Genomic DNA, 27,004 nt, shown 5'->3' on the forward strand with positions numbered 1-27,004 from the left:
GCGTACTGGGCCCTTCCCCATTGAGGGGCGGTGCTTACACGCACAGCGCACGGGCAGTGACTGGGACCGCAGCCTTAGAGAGACAGCAGGTGAGGGAGTAAGTGCCATAGATGGCAGTGGTTGGCCACAATTGTTGGTAGGAGTGACTGAGTGTGGGGTAGTAGCCATGAGTCCAGGCTATTGGGATGCTTCTTTTGGATGTGAGTTTTAAGGTTTATCTGTATTAAAGTAGATGGGTTAATACCATTAGCAGAGAAAGGGTGGCATGGAGGTGTGGGTGAGAGCACATGTGTATGTAATCCGGTCCCTTTGGGAAACTAGTTGAAGAGCCCTGGGGTACACTATCGGATTTTCTATCATCTCTACATCCCGGTGTCTGCTCACTGCTCTTCTAAATGCACCCACAGATAAAGTCACTGCCACATCCAAGACCAGTGACCCTGTGCATCGCTGTGACAAATGCTTTGCTTCCCTTTATTATCATTCCGGGTGGCTGCCGTATTAACCCCTCTGGCGCCACAAGGACGGCTGCCTTGGTGATAGGAAGTGCCAATCCAGCGCCTCCTGCGGGACCTCAGGGGTTAACACGCTTAAAAGCTGCGTCTTGCTGGGAAACGGGGGAAAAAAGAGGGGAGGAGCCGCCCCTCCCTCCCCCCCGTTCCAGACAGTTGCAATCGATGCGAGAGCGACCGATCGTGCCGGCGGCCTGTGCGGAGGAAACCGACTGCCAGGATCCCGGCGGCGGCCCCGCGCGCCCCCCTCTCAGCCGCCAGCACAACGTTCCATGGCCCGCGCGCCATGACGGACTACGGCGAGGAGCAGCGCAACGAGCTGGAGGCGCTGGAGTCTATCTATGCGGACTCATTCACCGGTGAGATCACGGGGCCTCCGGCACGTGGCCGAGCTCACACCTGGCAGCCCCGGAGTGCAAAGTTCACGTGTTGGTTGTATGGAGGGAGGTTGCTGACGGTCCTGGCACAGTTGGTGACCGTAGCACTTAACTTGCTGCACAATGCGTTGAGGCGTTAACCTATTCATCCCCCCCTATGCGCTGTTGCAGAGGGGCGTGTAATACAAATCAACAAGGGCTCCCGAATTGCTATGGGTAGTGTTCTTTCGGGCACATGTTGTTCTCTTAAGGGACGATGACTATTGTTACTATATAAATAAAAGGTACATGGGGGTTATTTAGCAGCACTGGTTAATCCTTGTTTAGCAGGCACCCAGGTAAAGAAGGGACGTGTCTAGCCTAACCCTAATGTGCCAGCCAAAAGGGGACTGAGTTCTAATAACATGGGAGAAACTTCATTGCCGGCTAAATAAGGGAGATGAAGAGCCAGCTGCCGGGTAAATAGACAAGTCATAAATAAAATAAAAATGTGTACATTGTAGGGTTAACTTTTTTCGATGCATTGCATGGGAAAGGGTTAAATAGCTGTTGGTAGTCCTATAATGCGGCACCCATAATGCTCTGTTATGGCTACCATATAACCCAGCCCAAACATGAAGAATCCTTTTTTTATAAGATAAATCAGGCCCTTGTATAGATGTATATTTATTTTTTTATATAGTGCCATAGTTAGACAGTTACAATACAAGGCAAATAAACATTAGGAATAGGTATTACAATAGGTAAAGGATAACATAATCAAGTTGATCACCCTTCACGGGCCCTTTGTCAGGTACACACAGTGTGACCCCCGAAACCTTGTGCTACTATTTTTCTTAGCCAAGTAAAGACCGCATGAGATGTTAAAGCTTATTTTAGCAATATTTATTGAATGTGCGACAGATGGATCATCTTGAGTATTGCAATGTATGTGCATCAGGGATCCTGGCACACATCCAGTTTGCACCAAGACCTACTGCCGAGTCATATTCCAGAACCAGAGAAGCTGGGTCACATACTCTAAAGTGATTGTTTTAAAAAATGACAACATAAGGCAAAGGGTGACCCTGCCCTAAAGCGCTTACAAATAAAAATGTCCTTACTGGTATTTCCCCATGGAGAGACAATGCCTCGGAATAACAGTGACTTCCTTCTCCCTGTTATTTTCTGGCTGCAGATCAGGGTCCTGTGCAGTGTTTGTGGTGTAGTCAATACCATTTTTTTGCAGCAGCTGTAGGTTTACCAACTTAACAAAAAGTTTGCTGCATTTAGATCAAGTTTGCTCCGAAACCATACATTCCCTGTTTTATCCTGTTTTTATGCCATCTTGGGTACATAATGCGACTTTAAATGGGTAGTTTGTGTTGCCACATGAAAATACATGCAGTGTATACATTTATTTTTACTTTTAGTACACTGCCGAGTCTATGGCACTGAAGCCTATGCTAATGTAACATACAACGGGAAGCTGGCAACAATAATGTGATTGTGGTAGTGATCAGCTGGGAACCCTTAAAGTTTCTAATCGGCACAGTAAACGCGTCATGTGTTCATTAAGCCATAAGCCCTGTGCATAGAATTACATAGACCCCTTTTATTTAAAAACAAAACGCTGAAATAATAGGAATCGTGCTGTATTAATAAAAGCATACACTCCGTGTTCGTAGTCATTCACTTAGAAGATCACATGCGAACTCCCATCATCTCATGGTCAGCCTTGCGCTCTAACGGTATAAATAGGCTGTATACACATGCACATTGCCAAGGGGTTATGTTTTTTATACAGATGTAGCAAACCGTACTGTTTTTGTGGTCACGACCCGGAAGGATTAACGCTGGGGGGGTCACATTCAGAAGCATGGACCCCCACGCAGCGCGATCGCGGCAGACACCGTCCTTAGTGCTGCAGACTTGTTTTTTTGCGTCCCTGGCACAGCGGGACAGTAAGTCTTACTACATCTATATGTGCTGGATATGTTTTCAAGTTACAAACAGACTAATTTAGCGCCTTATGTATATATTGCAGTGGACTTAGTGGTTCCCAAACCTATTTGTGTACCCCTCTTACATTCAGTTGAATTCGACTTCTCGGGTCCTTGGGTGTCACACCATTTTTCTTTTTTAACATTAAAAGAGTGAGAAGAAAACATTTTTTGCTTACTAATTATCCTTTTCTCCTAACAAGTTATTTATTTTCTTGCAGTATTTTCCACATCTCCCGCAAGTTTCTCTATCACGGTAACGTCTGAAGCAGGCGACGATGAGGAAAGTAAGTGTGAAACAGGTTAGAGATGTCATTGCAAGACTTTCCTTTCCAGATGTATTTCTTTGTGTTCCTTGTTACATGAAACCCAGACAAAAGTAATTATAAAACGATTGTTTGTACTCTAAGTCAGCAACTCCCATAATTACTGGGTAGTGCAGAATCTAGAAACACAACAGGTACCCGCTACAGCAAAAGAAGGTAAAGTGGTAAGGTGCTCTCTAGGTAAGGTCAGTAATGTATACAAGAGAATAGAGTACCTAGTGGCAAGCACTCTGTTACCTAGTGTAATGTTAATCAATTAAAATACTTTATTGCCAATTGAATATAAAATATAGGGCTTTAAAACACAAACAGAAAAGGTGACTGTGATTGATATGTAAGCACTATAGGAGTGTTCTCGATCCAGTGTGTACGTATCAGGTATAGTAAACTAATACAGTATTGCTTGAGCAGTATGCTCACACGCCAGGAGGGCTAAAAACTGAAGGATAATACGTTCCTCACACGTTTACAGAGTAAGGTAGAATTCTGGACGTGGGCATCGTATTCATGGGCGTGCCTGTGACGTCACGGAGCTGGTTCGCCCTCATTAGACGAACTGCTCACGTGACCTGGCTGTCGCGCCGAGGAATCAGATTGAACTGATTCCTTGCGCGGTTTATGGGCACGATCATTGCCTTAAGGCATTGTGATCGCACCCTCCGCACGGTTTTCAGCAGCATGGACGCTGCCTAAAGCCATCCTCTGGATTACATGTTAGACAGCTAAACTACTACTTGTTTTGTAGATATCCCAGATGGTACTGACTTAATCCTAATGCTCGTTAGTTTGCTGCAGCAGGTGCAATGTTCTTATATCTACTGTCAAAGTTATTAAACCTTATTTTGTTTGTTACAACATTTGCGAACACGTCCAAAACTGGAACAACCTACCAGAGACTCTCACATCCACCACCAGTTTAAGTTCTTTCAAATCTAAGTCTGTCTCACATTTTAATCTGGTCTGTAACTGTTACATACGCCCATAATATATATTATCTTTAACTGTGCACGCAATGTCTTGTATATAATGTATACCCTGTTCATTTATGTAACTGTATTTGTAACCATGTATTATTTGTCTTAACTCTGTGCCCAGGACATACTTGAAAACGAGAGGTAACTCTCAATGTATTACTTCCTGGTAAAATATTTTATAAATAAATTGCTGATAGGGCAAGCAAAACATTGTAATGCAACGTTCTTAGCATTAGAATTGCTGTAACCTTATTTATAACCAACATTGTTACTTGAAAGGTTCAGTCTAGGAGCAATCCAAGCAATATAACGTAGTAACATGTTTTTTTTCTTTTTTTTAATCTGTTCTGTAGTATTAGATACTACCTTTTTTTTTTTTTTTTAAATTTTAAAATTCAACTCTTAATATAATTTTGAATGCGTTTTAATGTACTGAGCTTCCTTTGATTTCTATAGCAGGTTTCCACCTCCACAGCAGTGCAAGATCTTTGTAACACTTTCCTGTTTGTGATCATTTGTTGCCAATGTTCCCAGCAGTTTGAGCTGCAAACTGTAGCAATGGATAATGTTACCTTAGTAATAGAAGAAGCCATTGTAGCTGCTGAGTTACACTGACTGAAGGATTGATTTGGAACTGAAAGGCAGATATTTAGTGAACCCTGGGAAGCGGGATTTTGCTGATTGATCATGGCAGAACAAATCGATTGGTAGCTTAGGTAATTAGTTTTCAATAAAAGTAATTTAATGATGCAAATATTAAAACAAACAAAAAAAATCTATTTTTTATTTTTTTTAAAATAAGCTGCTTGGATTGCATCTTTAACCATTGGATCCCAACTCCAGTCTTCAAGAACCCCCAACAGATCAGGTTTTAGGTATGCCACTGATTAAGCCAGCTGTGCTAAGGCAGTGATATCCTTAAAACCTGACCTGTTTGACTTTCTTGAACTGGAGTTGGGAACCACTGCCTTAAACAAACAATTGATATACTTCATAAGCTAAAACTAGGTGACTGTTGGTCTCCCAGTCGATGTTGGAAGAGTATTTGCAATGCATTGCAGATTCTTCTGGCAGTGAAAGAGTTGAACAATAATCAAATCACAGGTATTCTAAAATCTGTTGCACAAGTCCAGAAATGTTCCTTTCTTTTTATTCACAGCGAGGGATAGGAATGGGCAGGGTTATTGTCATTCTTGTTTACTTCACAAGAATGTAAAACTAATCGTAATCTTTGTTGCAATGTTTACTAATATTTTCAGGCAAGGCCAAGATTTTTAACTGTAACCAGGCATTAAAATAGTTATGGTGGGTAAAAAAAAAAAAGCGACAATAACCCGCTACCGTTGAGTGTACAGCAAATAAAAATACCACTTGTGGATACATGTGCATGTCTCAGACAGGTCTGCAACTCTGTCTTTCCCCATTATCGCTTGGCAAACATTGCTTCCACTGCAGCCAACCTCACACTGATGAGACCCAAAAGGTCGAAATAGCTGTCAGTGAGTAGGGTTACTTGCTATACACCTCTTTAACCCTGTCTGTGCGGAAAAGCATTGTCATACGGCAGGCATGAGCTTATAGTGATCCATGTTAAAATGAATAAGAAGTAGTGACTCGCTGTGAGTGCTCATTTCCACATCATTACCCAGAATCCCTGGCTGCAGTGGGAGCTCTGTTTGCTAAGAGATAATGGGGAAAGACAGGGTTGCAGACCTGTCTGAAACATGTGAATGTGCTCACTGGTGGTATTTTTATTTGCTGTGCAAATCAAATGCAGAAACACTTCTACGTTCAACTAAATGTGTTTGAAGGCATCAAGCATTTAACCTCGTAAACGTGATACAATTCAGTTAATTCAATAAGAACTTCACCCGTACTGAACAGTGTAGTTATTATTCTAGGATGTTTGTAACAGAGGGTAGTTCATTGTTCAGTCAATGGAAGTGCAGATATTGTGCAGTAAGAGAGCTGTATTATCCAAGTCTATTGGCTGCAAAACTGCTAGATCGGATTTATCGAAGAAGAAAATCCCTTTGGTGCCAGTGGGAATCATTTTCTATACATCTGACAAGTTGTTTTGCCCCAATCAGGAGATTTTGAAAAATACCCCTATAGTGCCTTAGTAAATGTTTCCCTAAACTACAAAGAAATCACCCATGATCTTTAAAGTCCAAATGTATAAAACGCAAATTGTTTCTTCTTTTTTTCTAAGGTAACTCTTCTAACCCACACACAAAAAAGCTCTATGTAGAGAACGGAAACATTTAAGGCCAGAACACTTGTTATGGAATTAGAGCATTGACCAGAGAGAGAATAACTGTCTTCTTGTTTTTCAGTTGTTGAAGTAACACTTAAGTTTACTTACGCGAAATCATATCCAGACGAAGCGCCTCGCTATGAAATAGTCTCGCAAGGGAACCTAGAGGATGGTGATGCTTCAGATATACTGACCCTGCTGAAGCAGCAGGTAAGCCCCAGATAGCTTTATCTTTTCTATTCTCATAACCGCGTCCTATCAAGCCACCTCTTCTGGGGTTTTTTACCTTGTCAACCCCAGAGGAGAGATGTCTCTCTGCTCCAGACATCTTCGTGCATCCGGCCCGCCTTCATTCGCAGCGTGCCATTGAAAGGCTGCTGCAGTCTAGGTCAGGGGAGCGCAATATTTTTCCCCTGCGCCCCCCTGCCGGCTGTCCTGCTCTGCCTATGCCCCCCTGCCGGCTGTCCTGCTCTGCCTACGCCCCAATGCCGGCTGAACTGCTCTGCCTGCGCCCCCTCCCTTCTTCTTACCGTGGTTCCCGGCGTCTGGGCGTCTGGGCGTCATGATGTCACGTTGTTATAGCAAAGTGATGTTGCATGACCCCGCAGAGTCAAATGACAACGCGTCTCCAGATACCGTCTGAACGTTAAGTAAAGTATACAGAGGCCTTCGCCGCTTCCCTGGCACTTAAAATAAGGGCCTTCGGGAAGCGCGCAGGGCCTCTGTAAACTCTGCGCCTCCTGCAGTAAATCTCTCGCCCCCCCAGTTTCCGCACCGCTGGTCTAGGTAATCTGTCACCTTTATTTCTCCCACAGGCAGAAGAGAATCTAGGGATGGTAATGATCTTCACTTTAGTGTCTGCAGTTCAAGAAAAACTAAACGAAATAATAGACCAAGTAAAAACCAGAAGAGATGAGGAAAAAGTAAAGGAGGAAAAGGAAGCAGAAGAAGCAGAAAAGGTAACTGGTACCACATACTGTAGCTCACTTCCAACTAATAAGAGAAGAGTCCTTGTCACAGACATTAAAGCAAAAGTCCAAGCTGCCTTTTACTTTATTTATTTTCCCCCCCTTGAATATGTACACGAATACAATACACACAATAAGTAATTGGCTACGTTGCCCATTGATCAGCAAAGATTCGGCTTGGGTTTCACTAAATGGCTTCAGAGCAGTATTGACTCGGTATCTGTGACTTTGTAAATGGTTGCTATAGAAACAAAAAATGAAGAGGTTAAAGTGCAAATTGCACTTGTAAATTAAGGTACAATTCAACCAACCCAGTGACATGTGAAAAATTAATGTAATGAGAATAATATACGTCACAATACAAAAACCATAGGGGTAGCGCAGCTCCGATGGAAAAAAAATACTTTTTCCAATCATCTTAAGAATTGTTTGGTACAGGATACAGAGCACAAATATTCCCAGGTATATGCAAGAATAAAAAAAAGGGGGGTGGAAATAGTGCAACACCGCAAAAAATGCTTCAAAATATACAGGTACAAAAATCCAAAATCATCACACTCGCATGCTATGCATTAAATAAGGCGTTGAAGAGGTTAAACCTCTTAAGAGCGTCCTTTGTGTGTGCATTCTTTTTTGTTTGTTTTTTGTAAATTGCATATCTGTTCTATGGTCTGTTCTACTCTTATTTCTATAAGCGGAGGATCTGAGGTCTAATATTACACTGATCTCTGACCCCCATCCTATACCTGCAATACTGAGGTTCCAGTCACCCCCTTAAGGCTGCGTCCATCATGCAGGGGACGGCGCGAGAGATGTCACTCGCGCCGAAAACAAACACAAGGACACCAATATATTTGTGTAGTGCGTCCACCTGCGCGACAGGGAGACCGTTGCTTCACGCGACAATTAAGTTTGAATTTCCCAGGCGACGGCCAGGTCACGTAAATGGTTTGCCCAGTGAGGGAGAACCAGTCCCGTGACGTCACAGCCACGCCTCCCTGTCGGAGCGGCGCAGCGCACGCTCACACCCGCTGCCACTATGGCCGAGGCCACAGAGGTTTAACCTCCATCGCCTTATTCTAATGCATAGTGTGTGTGTGATGGTTTTGGATTTTTGTAGCTCCTATATTTTGAAGCTTTTTTGTTGTTGCACTATTTTTTTACCCCTTTTTTATGCTTGCATATACCTGGGAGTATTTGCACTCCGTATCCTGTACCATAGAAACAAAAAATGCTAGTTAAATTATAATACATAAAAAATGTAATTCAGTATTGTTTAAAAAAAAATATGCAACAAGTACTTTTTTCATAGTGCAGAACTGATTTATTTTTTAAAAAATACATAGGATGTTGCTTGGTGTTTATAAAGATCACTTTGCAATAAATGCTGGAGTTATACCAATGAGAGAGCAGATGGGACCATATTTATTAACAGTAGTGTTACTCCACTGGGATAGGCTAGGCCATAAAGGGGCTTCTGGGGCTGGATGGTGTCTTATAGAGTAACACTGCTTGGTAAGTCTGACATAGGAATTTTACATGTTAATTTCGTAGTTTCTTATGTGGTGTTGCCCTCCCCTGGCAGGAAAACACAAGAATTAAGAATAGTTACTGCTCCAATGTGGAAAGTAAGTGATCATGGCTCATGTTAGGAAGCCAGTCTTGCTACTGGTGATGGGCCTTGATTGTACCAAGCAGGTAAATAATGTTAGGCTGTATGAGGGACTGCACCTTTAGAGGAGCAATCCCATCTTGACCCTGACCGCCTCGCCCCCTTTTTTTTATAGGAAGCAATGGGTCCTTGAAGCTGAACGGTGTTTATTTCAGCTCCAGGGACCCCTTGGTTCCCAAGATACTTATCCCACGAATGTGCTGGTGGTGACTTCCTGGTTCCTATCAGCCCACATAACCCAGGATATTTAAACGCCATTTTGTTTCCCCTGGAGGGGATGTTACCAGCTGCAGCTTCCCCCGTAAGTATCTCATGAATCAGGGGTCCCCGGGTTGAAATACACGCATTTCAGCTCTGGAGACCCCTGGTTTCTATCTGTTAGATGTAGTAATAATTCACTATTTTTGACCAGTTTTCTGTGAAGAACAAGTGTTGTTATCCTGCAGTATAAATGTGGGAGCACATCCTCGCAGGTAACAGTTGTTGTAATTGAGTAATTTGAGTGAACGTTTGACAGCCGGGTAAAGCTCTCGGATCGATTTGCACAAACGTTGTAGCAATGTGCCTATTGAAAGCTAAGCTATGGCTTCTTACCAGTAATACTCCCAATCGCTTAATAAGAAAAGGGCGCTTACCGTGTTCCACTTTAACCTGTTATTGGACAGGACACTACTGCAAACAGTAAGTTGGGGGGGATCCAAATGAGCTGTGTTACTGTGTCTGTATAAGATTTGCATGGCCGAATACCATTGGTTTTGTAGTGAGCGAATCTTAAGATTGAAAATTCTTCAGATGTGACAGGCCCTGCAAAACAATCTAGTATCCACGTAATGTAAGGTAACGTTACCACACTAACTGGCTAAATTACTTTGTGCACCTTGGTATGTCTGGTTTAGCTCATTAAACCTGGTACGTTATGATACTGTTATATATGCCTATAATATATATTATCGTTAACTGTGCATGCAATGTCTTGTATATAATTTACTGTATAGCCCTGCTCACTTAATGTAATTTATGTATTTGTAGCAATGTATTTGTCATTATGAATCTGTGCCCAGGACATACTTGAAAAGGAGCGGTAACTCTCAATGTATTACTGCCTGGTAAAACATTTTATAAATAAATACAAACTACTAGCTCATTATCATGCACCTTTCTATGAGTAAATCTGCTCACTTGCTGAGGGATCCCACTCAAAGTGTTCTGCTGCTTGAATAGACCTTTTCAGAGGGAAATATTTTGGTTACAAAGGTCTCATGAAGGGCATCTTAAATAAGATTAGTAAGCAACCAAACTTCTTTAAGAGCAAAAGAAAAACAAATAGAAAAGTGCACGCCCCATAGCACAGTACATATTATTATTATTTTTTTTTTAAATAGATAAAAAAATAAAGCTCCACGGCGTTTGCACTCAAGTGAATTTTAAAAACAGTATTTTATCAACATTGGGCTGGATTATATTCGCAGTGGTTGAGTCGTTGCTATTATTTTATAGAGTGACTTCACTACAGAGCTGCCTCTGGTGTTCACAGATTATATCCATGGTATCTTTTCCTCTGGACCAAACTCTTCCGCGTTACGTGGTGACGTCCCTTTATGATGTTTGCATCGTAACCCTACTCGTTTCATTACCAACTTTACTTCGAGTACTGGGTAATCCCTGTGTGTAAATAACTCTGTTGTCATAGCAACCTCAGTTGACATTTGGACATAGTTAAACCTTAGTAGGTTTTCTATAAAATCTTTAATACACTTCTCCATAAAATGTATCATCCATCTTTTACAATAGATATACTATATATATTCAAGAGGAGTACGCAATATTCAACAATACAAACACTATATAGTGCTCGCTAAAGAATACATATATATAGATACAACAAGAGACAGAAATGCCCAATGCTGCATCCAATGTGACACAAAATATTTTGGTACAATACCTGAATGCTGATATTCTCATGAGTGGGGGTTATTTGGTTAGACCCTTTGGCCAAAGCGTTTATAAGTCTGCAAGCCACTCCAAGGCATAACCAAATTTGCAGGTCCTAACACTATTGAAAAGCACTAGAAATAGTGACCACAAGGGGTCACTGTAGCCCCTAGAAATTGCACTCGAGGTAATGCATAAGGAATCGCATATGTGGAACAATAGTGAATGACAGTCTAGAACAGGCCTACACAACATGCGTGTGTGGAAGCCTGGGGGCGGGCAGAGCTGTGCACGGGCGGCCAGAAGCTCACAAGCTCCATGCTGCTGCTCCCTGTGTGATCTCTGCCTGCAGCGGGGGCGGGGCCTTCCCTGCACACACAGCCCCGCCTCCTCCTGTCCCAGTACTCAGCCGCACATGGGGGACTGCAGCAGGCTTATAGTGAAAGTAAGTGAGCAGGCTTAAGACAGTGAGAGAGTGGGGGAGGGGGAGAGTGTGTCACATTGAGGGGAGGGGGAGAATGTCATATTGAGGGGAGGGGGAGAGTGTGTCATATTGAGGGGAGGGGGAGAGTGTCACATTGAGGGGAGGGGGAGAGTGTGTCATATTGAGGGGAGGGGGAGAGTGTCATATTGAGGGGAGGGGGAGAGTGTGTCATATTGAGGGGAGGGGGAGAGTGTGTCATATTGAGGGGAGGGGGAGAGTGTGTCATATTGAGGGGAGGGGGAGAGTGTGTCTGAGGGGAGGGGGGGAGTGTGTCTTGGGGGGGGCGGCTGACTTGGGGGGGAGAGGGGCTGCTGACTTGGGGGGAGGGGGCTGCTGACATGGAATGGGCTGGTTTGATGTGGAGGGGGTATTGTGTGGGTGAGGGGGAGAGATAGATGGGGAGTATCGTAATGGTTGATAGTGAGGGGTTCTGAAGGAGAGATGATGATGATGAGGAGGATTTTACCCGTGCGGCCCAAATTTTTTTTCCTTTGAGCAGGTCGGCCCTTCTTACTTTACGAGTTGGGCAGGCCTGGTCTAGAACCACCTCTAAATTATGATATAAATAATAGAGGTAGTGATAACGAGGCCACACAGAAGCCTATAATACATAATAAAAATAATAAACTTTAATAAATAATAAAACCCGACGAAAAACATGATATAATATACTGTGAAATTAAAATAGTGTGTGTTATACAAAAAAGAAAAGGGCGCAATATACCAATAGTAAATAAAAATAACAATTTAATAAAACAGACAAATCATGCCCCTAAGTTGATGAACTATGAGAAGTTTGATAATAAAATCATATATAAAACAGCAATGATTAAAAAACAATAAGGCCCATCACAAGCTGAAATTCATATGAAGAGGATATATATAGATACATACAGACACACACACATATACATATACAGACACACACACACATATATATATATACAGACACTCAATATGTGTGGAACTAGCTACACGGGGAGGTGGAGCAGATGAAGGTGTCCTAATTTACACCAAGAAAACTGAGGTATTAGAGTCTAATCCAGTTAGATGCAATATGTATAGAAAAGTTCAGTTTTATCTCACCCAGGAGGGATGGCAGCTGATGATCTGTCAGCTGGGCCTCCCCATCACGGAGACCGCAAGTGTGTCAATCTGGAATATAATACCTGTGGTAGTGTTTTCACTCCCAAGTGAATGATAGCCCCCATGGAAATGGGGGAGGGGAAAGCCACGCAGCTTAACCCTAGTCCACCAGCGTACTTTCACTATGCGGGGACCTCACGCACCCTCGTAAGGAAACCGCTGCTTTACTGATCACCCTGGCAGTGGGCACCATTGAGTTAATCCCTTCTCACTCTAGGTAGGACAGGAAGTAGACTTTTGCAGGTAGGCCATATAAGGCCCCTCCCTCTACCTGCACACTAGTCTTTTTCCTGTCCTCACAGCTAGGTGTAGGATTTGTTATTTTTTAAACAGGGCTCACCTACTGCACTTTGTGCAGATAACCAGGGTCTCAACCTCTCTGCCCTGAAGCTCCGCGGTGCGCCCTGCGGGGGGCAAGTCGGAGACCCCTTAGAGTCGGGGGTGCCCCTGTTGGGTGGGGGGAAACGGCTGCAGCGCGAGGAAAACTTAGTGCAATGCCCAAGATACGAGGCGCACAGCAGCTGCAGCAGGGACCCATGGAGGCCCAGACTCACCGCATAAGCGCCAGTACGCTGCGGTAAAGTACCCGGCAGCCCGCCACACGCGGAAGGGGGAGCAGCAATAGCTGCGAGCGGAGGAGCTCTGCAGACCGCAAACAGCGTAGTAACGCGGCGGTACTACCCCAGGAATCCGCGGTGAACCTAGGAGGTTCAGAGGACCGCAAGTGTATCAAAGATACTGCGGAGAAGGGTACAGGGCACGTAGCCGCTCGGGAGCGCGCGCGTGCAGGCCGGCAAGTGCGTGCACGGACACGCGAGCCGTGCGGGTGCACGAGCACTTGATGACGTCATGAATGCGACGGCCACACGAGGTATGTTTGAGTGAAGCTGCAGCATGGAACGCTCAGCAGGGAGAAGCCAAGTGCTGGATATGGATGCAAAGATGGAAACACCCAAAACAACAGTTCCCAAGACTAGGTGAGTCCTTAGTTTGTTCTACAATGGGAAAAGAGAGATGATATATATATACATCAGGGTGTATGTTTAGCATTTATTTTGTTTTTATAATTTAGTGCGTTGGTTACCGTACCTGAAGCGGAATCTTCTAAGGGGGCTGGGGAATCCCTGCAACATAAAAGTAGAGGAAAAGTTACTAAAAAAACGAAGTGGTGTGCAGCGTGTGAGAATCCAGCTGTTATAGGAAAGAAATTATGCAACGAATGTATTAAAACTGCAGCAGGTGATACCAGTGAGCAAATGAGCACTTTCCTTGTGTTAATGAAGGAGGCAGTTAAACAGAGTGTGGATGAAGCAGTCCAGCAAGCTGTTAACCCTACGCAAAAAAGATCTAGATCCCAAACCAGTCTGGATAAAGGGAAAGGTTTTTCATCAGATGAGTCTGAGATTGATTGTTTCCAGGTGTCAGAGGCAGAAAGGGATTCATCAGAGCTAGAGATTCAGGAGGAAGAATCTGAATTTGATATAGAAGTTGTGGATCCACTGATTAAAGCCATGAGGCTGGCTTTGGAACTAGAAGACTCTGAGGAGTTAACCCATAAGAGAGAGAAACTTTTTGGGGCAAGACAAAGAAAGGATAGAGTTTTTCCCATCCACCAAGTAATTAAAGATCTTATTCAGGTGGAATTGGCCCGACCAGATGCCAAAATATTTGCGCCTAAAAGATTGGGGAAAATGTATCCATTCCCACAAGAGGAAATGAGAAAATGGGAGGTCAGCCCAAAGGTGGATCTTGCTATTTCCAGAATAGTAAAAAAGACCACAATCCCCTTAGAGGAGTCAGCGTCATTAAAAGACGCTATGGATAAAAGGATGGATTATGCATTAAAGAAAGCATATGTTACGGCAGGGACAGCCTACAAGCCAGCCATAGCAACTACATCAATTGCTAGAGCTATGCGAGTGTGGATTGCCAATATTGAAGAGGCAATAGACAAGGGCGTAAAAAGAAGTACTATTCTTAAAGCGTTGTCAGAGGTGAAATGGGCAACTGATTACATAGCAGAAGCCTCATTAGATGCAGTAAAAATAGCAGCCAAGTCTATGGCACTGGCGGTATCTGCAAGAAGAGCTTTATGGCTCAGGCAGTGGATGGCTGACACAGCATCAAAGAACACCTTATGTACATTGCCCTTTGAAGGTGAATTCTTATTCGGCAGCAAACTAGATGCAATAATAACAAAGGCATCAGGTGGAAAGAGCATATTTTTGCCGCAGGAATACAGAGCCAGGAGATTCAATCTCCAACACATGAATAAAAATCAAAATAGAGAAGCAAAGGCATACAGGCCTGGTAGGTCTTCTCCAAGGCAAACAACATGGAGAGGTGGCCAGAACCGGCTTTTTCGTGGCTCTAGAGGAAGAGGATCATTCGCAAAGAATAAATCCACATGAAGGTCAGAGGGCCCAGCAGTGGTCCGTAGGAGGACGGCTGAGAATGTTTTCCACAACATGGGCCCAAACAATACAGGGCGAGTGGGTGTTACAAACCATTCGTCAAGGATACAGTATGGAATTCAGGGAGGTACCAAAAAGAAATATGGGGGTGATAACATGGATACACTCCAAAGAAAAGAGAAAGCAGATGAATATAGCTTTAAGGAAATTACTACAGGCAGAAGTAATAGAAAAGGTACCTCAGGAAAACAGAGGAAGCGGAATTTATTCCAGAATATTTTTAGTAAAGAAGCCTACAGGGGATTACAGAGCAATCCTAGACCTAAGAAGGGTAAATTCATTCTTGAAGATAAGAAAGTTCAAGATGGTGTCTGTAAATCTGATTATACAAGAGGTACAACCAGGAGACTGGATGGTGGCGATAGACTTAAAAGACGCTTATTTACATGTACCGATAGCAAAAGGACATCAAAGATTCCTAAGGTTTGCAGTAAATCAGGAGCATTATCAATACAGAGCACTACCATTTGGTCTGGCAACTTCCCCAAGGTCGTTTACAAAGGTCCTAGCCCCTCTAGTGGCAGAGATGAGAAAAAGGGGGGTAGAGATATACCCTTACCTGGACGACATCCTGGTAAAATCAAGGGATTGGGAGAAACTCCAACAGGACCAGAAAATGGTAATAACCTTCCTAGAACATCACGGTTGGTTAATAAACAGAGACAAGAGCCATTTGGTACCCACTCAGCTCTTAAGATTTCTGGGAGTAGAATTCGATACAGAGAAAGGAGAAGTGAGATTGCCAGAGGCAAAGGGGCTAGACATAGCCATGCGAACAAGGAGGCTCAGAAAAGCGACCAGGACTTCTGCAGAAGAATGCATGAGACTCCTGGGGAAATTCGCTTCAACATTAAGCGTCACAAAGTGGGCAGCGTTGCATATGAGACCTCTGCAAAACAATTTTCTGCAACAATGGAACGGGAATCACAAAGACACAAGACAAAGAATCTTGTTACACCCACAAACAAAACGAGAGTTAAAATGGTGGGAAGATACCCAGAACCTGGTCAAAGGGAAAACGCTACAACCTGTGCACTGGTTAAAAATTACAACAGATGCGAGCAAGACAGGTTGGGGGGCTCAGATGGGAGAAAAAGTGGTGCAAGGAACCTGGGAAAATCAGGTAATCCACTTACCATCAAATCTACTGGAATTAAAAGCAGTACAAAAGGCCCTAGAAGTTTTCCAGGACAAAATAAGAGGTGGCTGTATAAAGATAGAATCAGACAACAGCTCTGTGGTCAAATATATAGCCAAACAAGGAGGAACCAGGAGCAAAAAGCTGATGAAGCTCACAGCAGAAATACTCGGTTGGGCAGAGTGCCACTTGTCGGATATCACAGCCATACATATTCCAGGACTAGAAAATGTCACAGCAGACTTTCTAAGTCGCAATATCATTCACCCAGGAGAATGGGCGTTAAATCCAGGAGTATTTCAAAAACTGGTAGAGCGATGGGGTCAACCAGACATCGATCTGATGGCGACACACCAGAATCGCAAAGTAAGGAACTATTGTTCCAGACAATTTCACCCAAGCGCACAAGCTACAGATGCTCTCAGTCTCAAATGGGACTTCAAATTGGGATACCTGTTCCCTCCAATTCCTCTGATTCCAAAAACAATCAGGAAGATCAGAGAAGAGAGAGCAGAGGTGATATTCATAGCACCATACTGGCCAAGAAGGCTTTGGTTTACACACCTGGTAAATATGGCAGTGGATACACCATGGCACATACCAGATCAAAAAGGCCTGATGCAACAGGGGCCAATAAGCCATCCAAATACCAAACAATGGGCTTTGACGGCATGGCGATTGAGCGGGAGACATTGAGATTGAAGGGTTGTTCAGAGAAAACAATTCAAACCCTCTTACAAGCAAGGAAAAGTTCCACATCAAGAGTATACCATAGAATCTGGCTCTGCTTTTGTGATTGGTGTGAAAAAGAGAGAGAAAATTTCCTTTCACCAAAAATTGTATCTATAGTGGAATTCCTGCATAAAGGATTTGAGAAAGGTCTCAGTCTCAGCTCATTAAAAGTACAAGTGTCGGCACTATCAGCTTTGTTGGAAAGAAATCTGGCAGTAGAAAGACTGATAATCAGGTTCTTTCAAGCAGTTAAAAGGTTAAAACCTCAAATTAAGAACAGAGTACCTACATGGGACTTGTCGTTAGTCTTGGATGTATTAACAGCAGCTCCGTTTGAACCAATACAGGACATTGGCCTAAAATGGTTGTCTTGGAAAATGGCGTTTCTGATAGCAATCACCTCGGCAAGGAGAGTGGGAGAACTACAGGCGCTATCTGCTAAGGAGCCATTCCTAATCATACATCAAGACAAGGCAGTTCTTAGACCGATACATCAATTCCTGCCAAAGTTGGTATCACAGTTTCACATGAATCAGGAGATCGTGATCCCGTCTTTTTGTCCAGAACCAAAAAATAAGAAAGAGGAAAGGTTACACAAATTAGACGTGGTGAGATGTCTTAAGGTGTACCTAGAAAGAATGAGAGACATCAGAAAGTCTGACAAATTATTTGTCATTCCAGAAGGACCAAAGAAAGGTCAAGCAGCATCAAAGACGACAATTGCACAGTGGATTGTGGCTTGTATCAAAAGAGCTTATGAAAGCAAAGGACAAGATAAACCTTTGAACGTGAAGGCCCATTCTACAAGGGCCATGGCTACTTCATGGGCATTTAAAGCCCAGGCCACACCAGGGCAGATATGTAAAGCAGCTGTCTGGTCCTCATTCAATACATTTCTGAAATACTACAGACTAGACGTACAATCATCAGCTGATGCAAGCTTTGGGCGTAGAGTCTTAGAAACTGTAGTGAAATAAAGTGTAAAGTGTATTAATAAAGGTGGAACTGATAAGACATTAAACTGGTGTTGTCTAATCTGATGTATCCCTCCCTAAAATTTGCACTGCTTGGGTATGTCCCAATGGTGCCCACTGCCAGGGTGATCAGGAAAGGAGAAAATTTAAACAACTTACCGTAATTTTCTTTTCCTGGAACCATGGCAGTGGGCACATAGTTACCCTCCCTATGTATGTCTAATGCCTATCAGTTATATATTTTCAGCTATGGAAGAAACGTAAGACTAGTGTGCAGGTAGAGGGAGGGGCCTTATATGGCCTACCTGCAAAAGTCTACTTCCTGTCCTACCTAGAGTGAGAAGGGATTAACCCAATGGTGCCCACTGCCATGGTTCCAGGAAAAGAAAATTACGGTAAGTTGTTTAAATTTTCTCCTTTCTTGATAATCTGCCTAAGCAGTAGCTGGATGACTCACTTGGAACTCAGCTTGCAAGATGTATTACGCCAGACTTCTGTTTCTTCTCTCCAGAGCTCCCCTTCTTTGGTGTCTGCTATTAAAACTTCTACAGCAGCTGATGGGTTCTTAGCATTGGAACATTAACCCTATGCGTTTCATCAGTGTTGCTTCCGACTTCGTCGGGTATAATCAAAAGAGCAGCAGCTATGAAACATATATAGTGGTGAAGTGAACTTGATAGGTTGAAATATGTAGCCAATAGGATGTAAAATAAAGCAGTAACAGCAGTATGCAATTAAATAAAAAATCAAGCCCATATGCATGATACATATTAACAGAATGTAACAAATAAGGTAATATAAATATAACAAAAAACAATATAAAATATATATTATATACCAAAATATATAAACAATATGAAATACCTTAAGGGGAGGAGAATCAAAAAAATAACAACAATGATCAATTATATTTAATAATTGAAAAATTATGAATAAAAATGAGTAATAAAAGTTATTGAAAATAATATAAATTATATTAATAAAGAATCTTTACAATTAGATTAAAATATATATTCAAAATATGTATAAGAACCGAAAAAGGAGAAAAAGTAGCATAAACCAATGGATAAATTGACAATGAAAAGTTAAAACCAGACCGCAAATAAGACTGGACACTACACAATAGTGCTAGTATCCAAGCTTTCATTGACACCTCTTGGAACCAAGCTGTTAAGCTTGAAGATCCAGAAGGTCTCCCTACGAGAAAGCACCTGCATCCTATCCCATACTAAAATAGGAGATATATTAGAGACCCACAACCTTAAGACCAACCATGCTTTTGTTATGGCAATGTAGGAAAGGTTTCTATAAGTAATGGTTTGTAATACCATTTAATTTGTTCCTCCTATGCTCCAAAAAGGGCGTAGAGTGGTCTAGTGGTGTGACCTACATACTGTAGGCCGCACCCCCACATGTGATAAGGTAGGCTACAAAGGTAGTTTGACATTTGATGAAGCGCTTTACTGAAAAGACCTCACCAGTAGAAAAAGATGTTAAGTTTTTACTTGTCTCTGTAAAATAACATGTAATACATCTTCCTCTGTTGCACCTGAGAACGCAATTTTGTGGGAGCTAACATAGTTTTCTGGCATTCAGCCCTCCTATATATAATGGTGGGCTGTTGCTTCAAGTGATTTCTCAAAACAGGGTCATGTGTAAGTATGCTCCAATGTTTATTTAATATAGATCTCACAGACCTGTGCGACTGACTGTATCTAGTAGAAAAAGCCATCTTATCATGAGGTAGTGACCTTGTTTTTTAGTCTCTAGCCCTATGTTTCTCTCTTGAAATACTCAACAATTCTTGTCTATCTAGACATGCTGCCTTCTGACAAGATTCCTCTATTAATGATTCCTTGAAGCCCTTCTCAATAAATGTAGCCTTCATTGAATCGCACTGTACAACAAAATCCAGATCAGTGGAACAGTTGCGTCTTAATCTTCCAAATTGGCTGAAGAGCATGTTCCTCAGCCAACGTTGGTGATGGCTACTGTTGGCATGGAGGTAGCTATTGGTTGCCATCTCCTTGATATGTACATCTGTCTGAATTATGTTGTCAGAGTCAATTTTAAGATTAAGATCCAGGAAGACAATGGAAATGGGATCAATATTAGATGTAAATACCAGACCAAATGTGTTCAAAGAGGAGTGAGACAATAAATCTTTAATGTCCCCAAAATTTGAATCCCAAATAATATCATCGATGAAACGGCCATAGTAGACCAGGCTTGCCCCATATGGGTTGTTGGTCCAGACTTGGCTTTCCTCCCAACAGCCCATAAAGAGAGTGGCATAACTAGGGGCGAAACTGGCTCCCGTGGCCATTCCACAGCACTGATCCGTCATTGCCCCCTCGCGCATGGGTAGTTAAGTTAGAAAGTCATGTTTACAATAAGATGACTTGGCGTCATGGGTTGCTAGGTGACAAGGTCCAGGGTATTGAATGTCCGAAGGCAGCAGATGTAGGGAAGCGCACACGTGTAAATATTCTCCCTGTCAAGTCATAGCTCTTCAACCGCTAGTAAAGCATCGCGTCCTCCGTCGTCAAGACCCGTATGTGGCTTTTAGTCTCCAATGGCAACCAGTGAAGGGGAATTCCACACATGCGCATAAGCAATTCTGTCACGGTTCCAGCACCCGATCAACCTGCGCAGCGTCATAAACTCCTATAACAAAAGGGAAAGTGGGGGAACACCATATGTGAAGTGAATGGAAAGTGGGGGAACACCATATGTGAAGTGAATGGAAAGGGTAAACACAAAGACATGCCAAATGTTGCTAAAAATGAATAGTCCAAGAGTGCCTTTAACAAGAACAATGGAATAGTAGCAAAGACTTCTGTTGGCATATATATTTTATTTAATGGGTGCTATATAGTGTTTATATTGTTGAATATTGCATACTTGTCTTTGATTTAGATATAGTAAGTCTAGTGTATGTAATGGATGATACATTTAATGGAGCTGTGTATTGAAGATTTTATAGAAGGATTAACTCGATCCAAATTTCAACTGCGGTTACTATGGGATTTGAGAGCTGTTTCAGGACACACACGGATCACCCAGTCGACCCTGATGAAGTCACGACAACAACAGTCAGTAACAACGCATAGGGTTCCACCGCAAACATCACAAGCTGACGTCGCCATGTAATGCGGGAGAATTGGAGCCAGAGGAAAAGATTTTATGATTGCCAGATGCAACTCTGTGGTATTCAGTCCCTCTATAAAAAATAATCTGAAAGGCTCAACCACAGTAAAAATAATAAAGCTCAATGTTTGTCTTGATCATTTTCTTGCTAGTGCAAACCCCTTTTGAGCTTTAGATTTTATTTTCTATTAAAAATGTATTGTGCTATTGGGCGTGCGCTTTTCTATTGCTTTTTCTTTTTGATTTCTTACTGGAATTGATTAACCTTGAAGAGCTGCCAGGACTACTTTATGCTAAGAACACATTCTCCCCCAAATTGAATCGGGACACTAAATCTATGGACTTTTGAAACCTCTTCAAATTCTGGGACATTGAGATATTTTATATTTGCACTGTTTTTTTTATATTGTTAGGTGTTTTAATTAATTTCACACAAATTTCGTTCTCTATTGCCCATTTAAAAAAAAAAATATCTATATATATATATATATATATATATATATAGATATATCGTTTTAAATAATTCATATACTTACAACACAAGATATTATAATTCAAATATGTTTAATTTAACAGTACAGGCAGTCCTCAGTTATCCAATGGAATCCGTTCTGGAAGTAGCGTTGGATAGTGAAACTGGTGTAAAGTGAGTCCCATGTTAATCAGTGGCGTTGAGCGTTGGATAACGCATTCAGGCGTCGGTTAACGCATTCTGGTGTAGTAAAACGACCCCATGGCTTGCGTTAGATATGTCATTCGTTGTAAAGTGATACGTTGGATAGCGAGGACTACCTGTAGTTGGATTATTTTAAGAATTTGTGTTACTGATGGTTCTCTTTAATATTTATATAAAAATGTTTAAGAATAACTTGTTGAAAAAAACTTGTCTTAACTGTGCAACATTACTGCAATTGTGCCACCTTTTGAAATGAGTTATTCATTTTCATATTGTTATTCATGTTACAAGCGTCGGCTTGTGATTGGGGAAGTGCAATAGAACAGGAATTGTTGATGCTGTGTCTATATATGGAGAACCTGTAATAGTAACATGTTTGGAATTGATTCTTCCCAGGTGCTTTTTCATGGAACTCCTGTAACGATCGAATCCTTTCTTAGCTGGAAAGCACAATTTGATGCCGAGCTAGCAGAAATGAGGAGAAAAAGGCAAAAGGAAGAAGAACAATCGGGAAAAGATAAATTAACTGGTAGGGGACTTTATTTGCTGTTTATCAAGATTGCTACATATTTACCTTGCTGGCCAGGTACACTGTATAGGATATGCATTGTTGGTAAGGGAGTAATGTGAACTATGGGAAAGTATGATATGCAGAATACAGCTGTATGATTTAGAGGGTTGCAGCTTTTTCACAGAACAGTGTAAATGGCTCTCTCTGTTCATAGTATTTTGCTTTGTTGCAGTTTGAACTAGATGTAGCCTAAAGTTCTGGTTATATTGAACACTTCCCTCCCACTCCCTGCTCTTTTCATTAGCTATTTGCAATGTAGTGTGATGGACTATACACAACCTAGCGCTGTATCCACAGGATGATGTACATAAACAAATGTCCCAATACAATTGAAAAATTACACCTTTACTTGTTTGAAGTGGGGGGGGGGGAGACGTGCAGGATTTTGGTGGGAGGGGGCGCGGCAGTTGCGGCTGCCCCGCACTCTTCCCCGCAGCATTTAAGTAAATGCCGGTGGTCCACGCGAGGCCTCTGCAACCTCAACTTACCGGGGTTCTGTAGTATTCTTGACGCGTCGCCATGGCAACGGGGCCATGTGACGTTCGGATGACCCGTCACATGACCCGCGGCGTCATTTGACGCTGGGTCACTGAGAAAGGGGGCGCTGGCGCTGTCACACTGGGGTGCAGCTCCAAAACTGCACACCCCTGATCAAGAGTTATCAAGCACGGCCTGTGTTAATTTTATCCATTCATTGTTTACATGGTCGCGCTTTAATTCACTTATATTTACGGAAGTTTCACTGGGCATTAGATCCTGTTTTAGTGTGTATTCTGGTGCTGTTTTATTAAATTCACGCACAAGTGGTGTTATTGATTACAGTGCAGTAGGGCCCCACTTTACAGCATTCCGCTCATATAGTGTTTCCCAATGTATACCCATATTCATTAGGTTCTGCGCTTGTTCTGTTTTTCTGGCAATTTTCGGCATGACGCGCACTGCAGCAAAGTATCCGGCTGTCACTTAACAGTTTTAATGCGTGCACAACTCCTTGTCAGATGCCATTTGTCAGCGAAACAGTCGGTTTACAGCTCTGCATCTCTGTTTTCAAAGATACATTACAGTAGGCCCCGCTTTACGGTGATTTCCGCTTTACAGCGGCAGCCTGGAACGGAACCCTCCATATGAGCGGGGCCCTGCAGTATTTGTATAGAAGGTTTACACCATTTTATTTTGTTGTTTTCCCTATCGCCATTCAACACACCACATGGAGGACCAGCGCCAAGGAGGACTTTTTTTTCAACACGGCTACAAGAAGGATATTTCCAAAGCAGAGTGAACGTGAATTATTCCGATTATCCTATTACTGAGGTTTAGGAAATAAGATTGGCAATTGCTCAGAGAGTCTCCGTTATACATGCAAACAGTGGGACTTTCCCCAGACTTTGAAAACATTATTTTGTTTAAAGGTCTAGTAGACTTATTTGATCTGGAGAAGTGTAGATTCAATGTATGTTGTGATAGCTTTTGGTGGACAAACAAAGAAAATAAAGCTTTAGAAACGTTATTTATTTGAGCAAGAATCCTGTGAGTCTGGGAAAGTTCTGTGCACTATAATATCATCTCTGAAAGTCTCTTGCTGGTCCCTTAAAAGGTATCACAATCTACGTTGATCATATTAAAAAATACTTGATCGACTTAAATGGGATGCGTTTTGTTTTAAAGCATCCATCCTTCAGTTTTAACGATAAAAAAAAATACTTTGTCATGAGTTGAATTTGAGCCAATGTGACTGCACCTTGTGTATGAAACAAATGGAGATGTACTTTACATGTACAGTGCTGTGTGTATCGAATTAAGCAAATATTGGCAAACGACACCATCACCGTAATAGTATTTGAACTCAGTAATGTAGTATCGAGTTATTTTACAGCTCAAATGTTTTTTTGTTTTTTTTTAATTATTTTATTGTTTTTTTTTTAATATACTGTTAGGAGTGGACCATCCTATTTGGATGAAAATTTTAATTTATGGTTAAACGAAAAGATTATTCGCACCAACATTTTACTAGCAATTGACACTGTTGTAGTTGTGCATGGTACAAGTATTTGTATTCTGTTTTATGTTTATGTGAGATGCCAAATAGTAAACGGACAATCCTCTCTGGTCACCTATTGCTCGTCTAATTTTGCCTGGTTTGTTACCTTGCTTGCCAGAATTGCGCTGGATGTGGCGCATTATAAAACATTGGCGTTGGTAATCCCTTCACTGCCATTGGGCTTCTCTGGCAGGGAAGGTGATGAACAGAATAGAGAAAAGATCTTTAAACCTTATTCTATTTTAACAGAAGGAAAATAACATTTTGTAAATGTTACTTAACGCTGTGATTCTCAAAGGATTGTATATAAAAAAGTCTGTAGAAGTGCAATATTCTTTGTATAGTAACAAGAAAAAAGTATTTGTACAATTGCCTGCACCTTTCATCCTAATGGTATACTGTACATTGTAGAAGTACTTTTCTAATGTGAGGAAATACTGATGAGAAAAAGCAGTTTGTGTGGCCTTTTAAAGATGGCTGCTATTGTGGTTTTAAAATAATTACTTTAAAATGTATCCAGGTGACCGAACTTTTGGAAGTGTTGCCAGTCTTTAATTATTTAGCTATAAGCACAAAGCAGGACCAGTTTATTTTTTATTTTATTTATTAAAATATAGTTGTTGCACTTTTTTTTTTTTTTTTTTTTTGCAATTTAGGCTTCTGTATCAATATTTACAAAACAAATGGCCTAAATTGAATTGAAACATCCCAAATTAGAAATATTTGTCCAGATATTATATGGCTATGTGCTCACACTATGGTACAAAGTGTGTCTTGCGAGAACGGTCTGCACCGCACTGCTAATGCAAGATCATTACAATTAGAGAACACAGGGTATATGTGGGCAAAAGAAAACATTGTAAAATGGAAAACATAATCTCTAATTGGGTTAAAAGCTTCAGCCCATCCATCCAGGCTCACTGTTTACCATACATCTTGTACCTTGATAATTATTGTAGTGATCTCAGTGTTAATATATTATATTCCATCTTTTTCTTTCATTCAGGAAAGCAGCTATTTGAAACAGATCATAATCTTGATACATCTGACATCCAATTCTTGGAAGAAGGTAAAATGTTTGCTTTTAGGTTGTATATAGCTATATATGTCTGGCTGTCCTTCATTATGGTTCATTAGACACGAGCATTCGGTGCTCACAGCAAAGAATTGGAGAACAAACATAAGATGACATCAAATAGTTAATAACTAGAGATGAGTAAATGTTCTCGATGCAAAAATGTGTAAATATTTCTACGTTTCAAGTTTTCTCCAATTTTCAAACATTAACATTTTGAGAGGAAATAAAACAGTGGTTGCTTTTTTTTTTGAATGCCAACAAATGTGTGAATATTCAAAAATGTGAAAACAGCCATTTTAGCTGCAAATGTGAATTTTGGCAAACTTTTTCGCCATCTCTACAAACAACCGATGGCACATCCAATCCTATCGGATATTAATTTACATTAGAAGGCAAGTGGGAATAAAAATAAATTGTGTTCCTAGCAACTGTCATGAGCACAGGTCTTTTATTAGATGAAATTAGAGGGTAAGAAATATTAACATGGACTAAAGAATTCTATTTTTCATTTAGAGCCAATCTTTGTAAAGTATGTAGTCATTTGCATGCTCATTTAAAATCTAAGCATTTTTCTATGTTTTTTTTTTTTTTTTTTTTAAACCGTATAGCAGAATTCTATGCATTCAGTGGCACCTATTCTATACCGTATTTTAAATTATGCAGATTTAATTTTACATAAGCGGACATGGTTTGCCAAAGACCTGTGGACCAAATTGGAAAGTCTTCGAGGTTAAGTGGCTTACCTTACCTGTCTTTCCTTACCTGTCTTTAACAACGTCACTAGCAAAAATAAAAACTTAAGCTACCACCTCTCCCCAAAAAAATAATGATTGCAAGCAACACAAATTACTACTTTAGACTAGCGCACACACAACACGCCACTTTACAAGCACCACTATTTGTATTCAATCGGATCGATTGCTACGATATTAACCACAGACTATTGGTGTGAAACTTCAGCGATAGTGTAGTCATGCTCATTATTTCTGTTGTCCCACAGTTATTGTCAAGGGAATTAATGATTAATTGTCCTACATTTTTGCAGCTCCTGTGTCTGAAATTGACTGCAGTTTTTGGCACATATACTGTATAACTTGATAACGTGTTTTACAGCTGCGTTCAAAGTATTCGTGTGTTGGTGGCACTGACACTGTCTGAATCATTTCTGTAAACCTGTCAAAGCGTCTTCTGCTTTGTTTAAAAAAAGTTTACTCTCATAAAATGTCTTTCCTTTATCTTACAGCAGGGAACAGTGTTGAAGTTGATGAGTCTTTGTTCCAAGATATGGACGATTTAGAGCTGGATGATGATGATCCAGATTATAATCCAGTTGGTCTAGAAAGCGACTGATATCCTGGAGCTAGCACTCTTCAGGAGCCAGGAAAATCACAGTATCTGTGACTATATGAAGCATGCATTCACTGCTGTTATACACTTCTTTTTTTTTCTTTTTTTTTAAGTCATGCATTTTCATTTTCAGGAGAATATTCTTCTGATCACCTCCCAATATTGACGCTGAATAAATTGACTTAAAAAACCTGGA

At 41.5% G+C, this 27,004-nt stretch overlaps 1 protein-coding gene across 1 annotated transcript; it reads left to right on the plus strand.

Annotated features, from left to right (window-relative positions):
• Positions 1–663: 663 nt before the first annotated feature.
• RWDD1 (RWD domain containing 1) lies at positions 664–27,004 on the plus strand. The gene is made up of 7 exons (XM_075597673.1): positions 664–871; positions 3,093–3,158; positions 6,508–6,638; positions 7,244–7,387; positions 22,171–22,303; positions 25,390–25,452; positions 26,705–27,004. Exons 1-7 carry the CDS (start codon positions 799–801, stop codon positions 26,809–26,811), a joined length of 717 nt encoding a protein of 238 aa, XP_075453788.1. The 5' UTR covers positions 664–798; the 3' UTR covers positions 26,812–27,004.

This window comes from Ascaphus truei, chromosome 4 (assembly GCF_040206685.1).
Source record: "Ascaphus truei isolate aAscTru1 chromosome 4, aAscTru1.hap1, whole genome shotgun sequence".
Classification (NCBI taxonomy): Eukaryota; Metazoa; Chordata; class Amphibia; order Anura; family Ascaphidae; genus Ascaphus; species Ascaphus truei.

Excerpts from the sequence above, each read along its gene's own strand:
- RWDD1 (XM_075597673.1), top strand. The coding sequence starts at position 799 with ATGACGGACTACGGCGAGGAGCAGCGCAACGAGCTGGAGGCGCTGGAG. Across the intron at positions 6,639-7,243 it reads TGACCCTGCTGAAGCAGCAG|GCAGAAGAGAATCTAGGGAT; the intron begins GTAAGCCCCAGA and ends TTTCTCCCACAG. Across the intron at positions 25,453-26,704 it reads CATCCAATTCTTGGAAGAAG|CAGGGAACAGTGTTGAAGTT; the intron begins GTAAAATGTTTG and ends TTTATCTTACAG.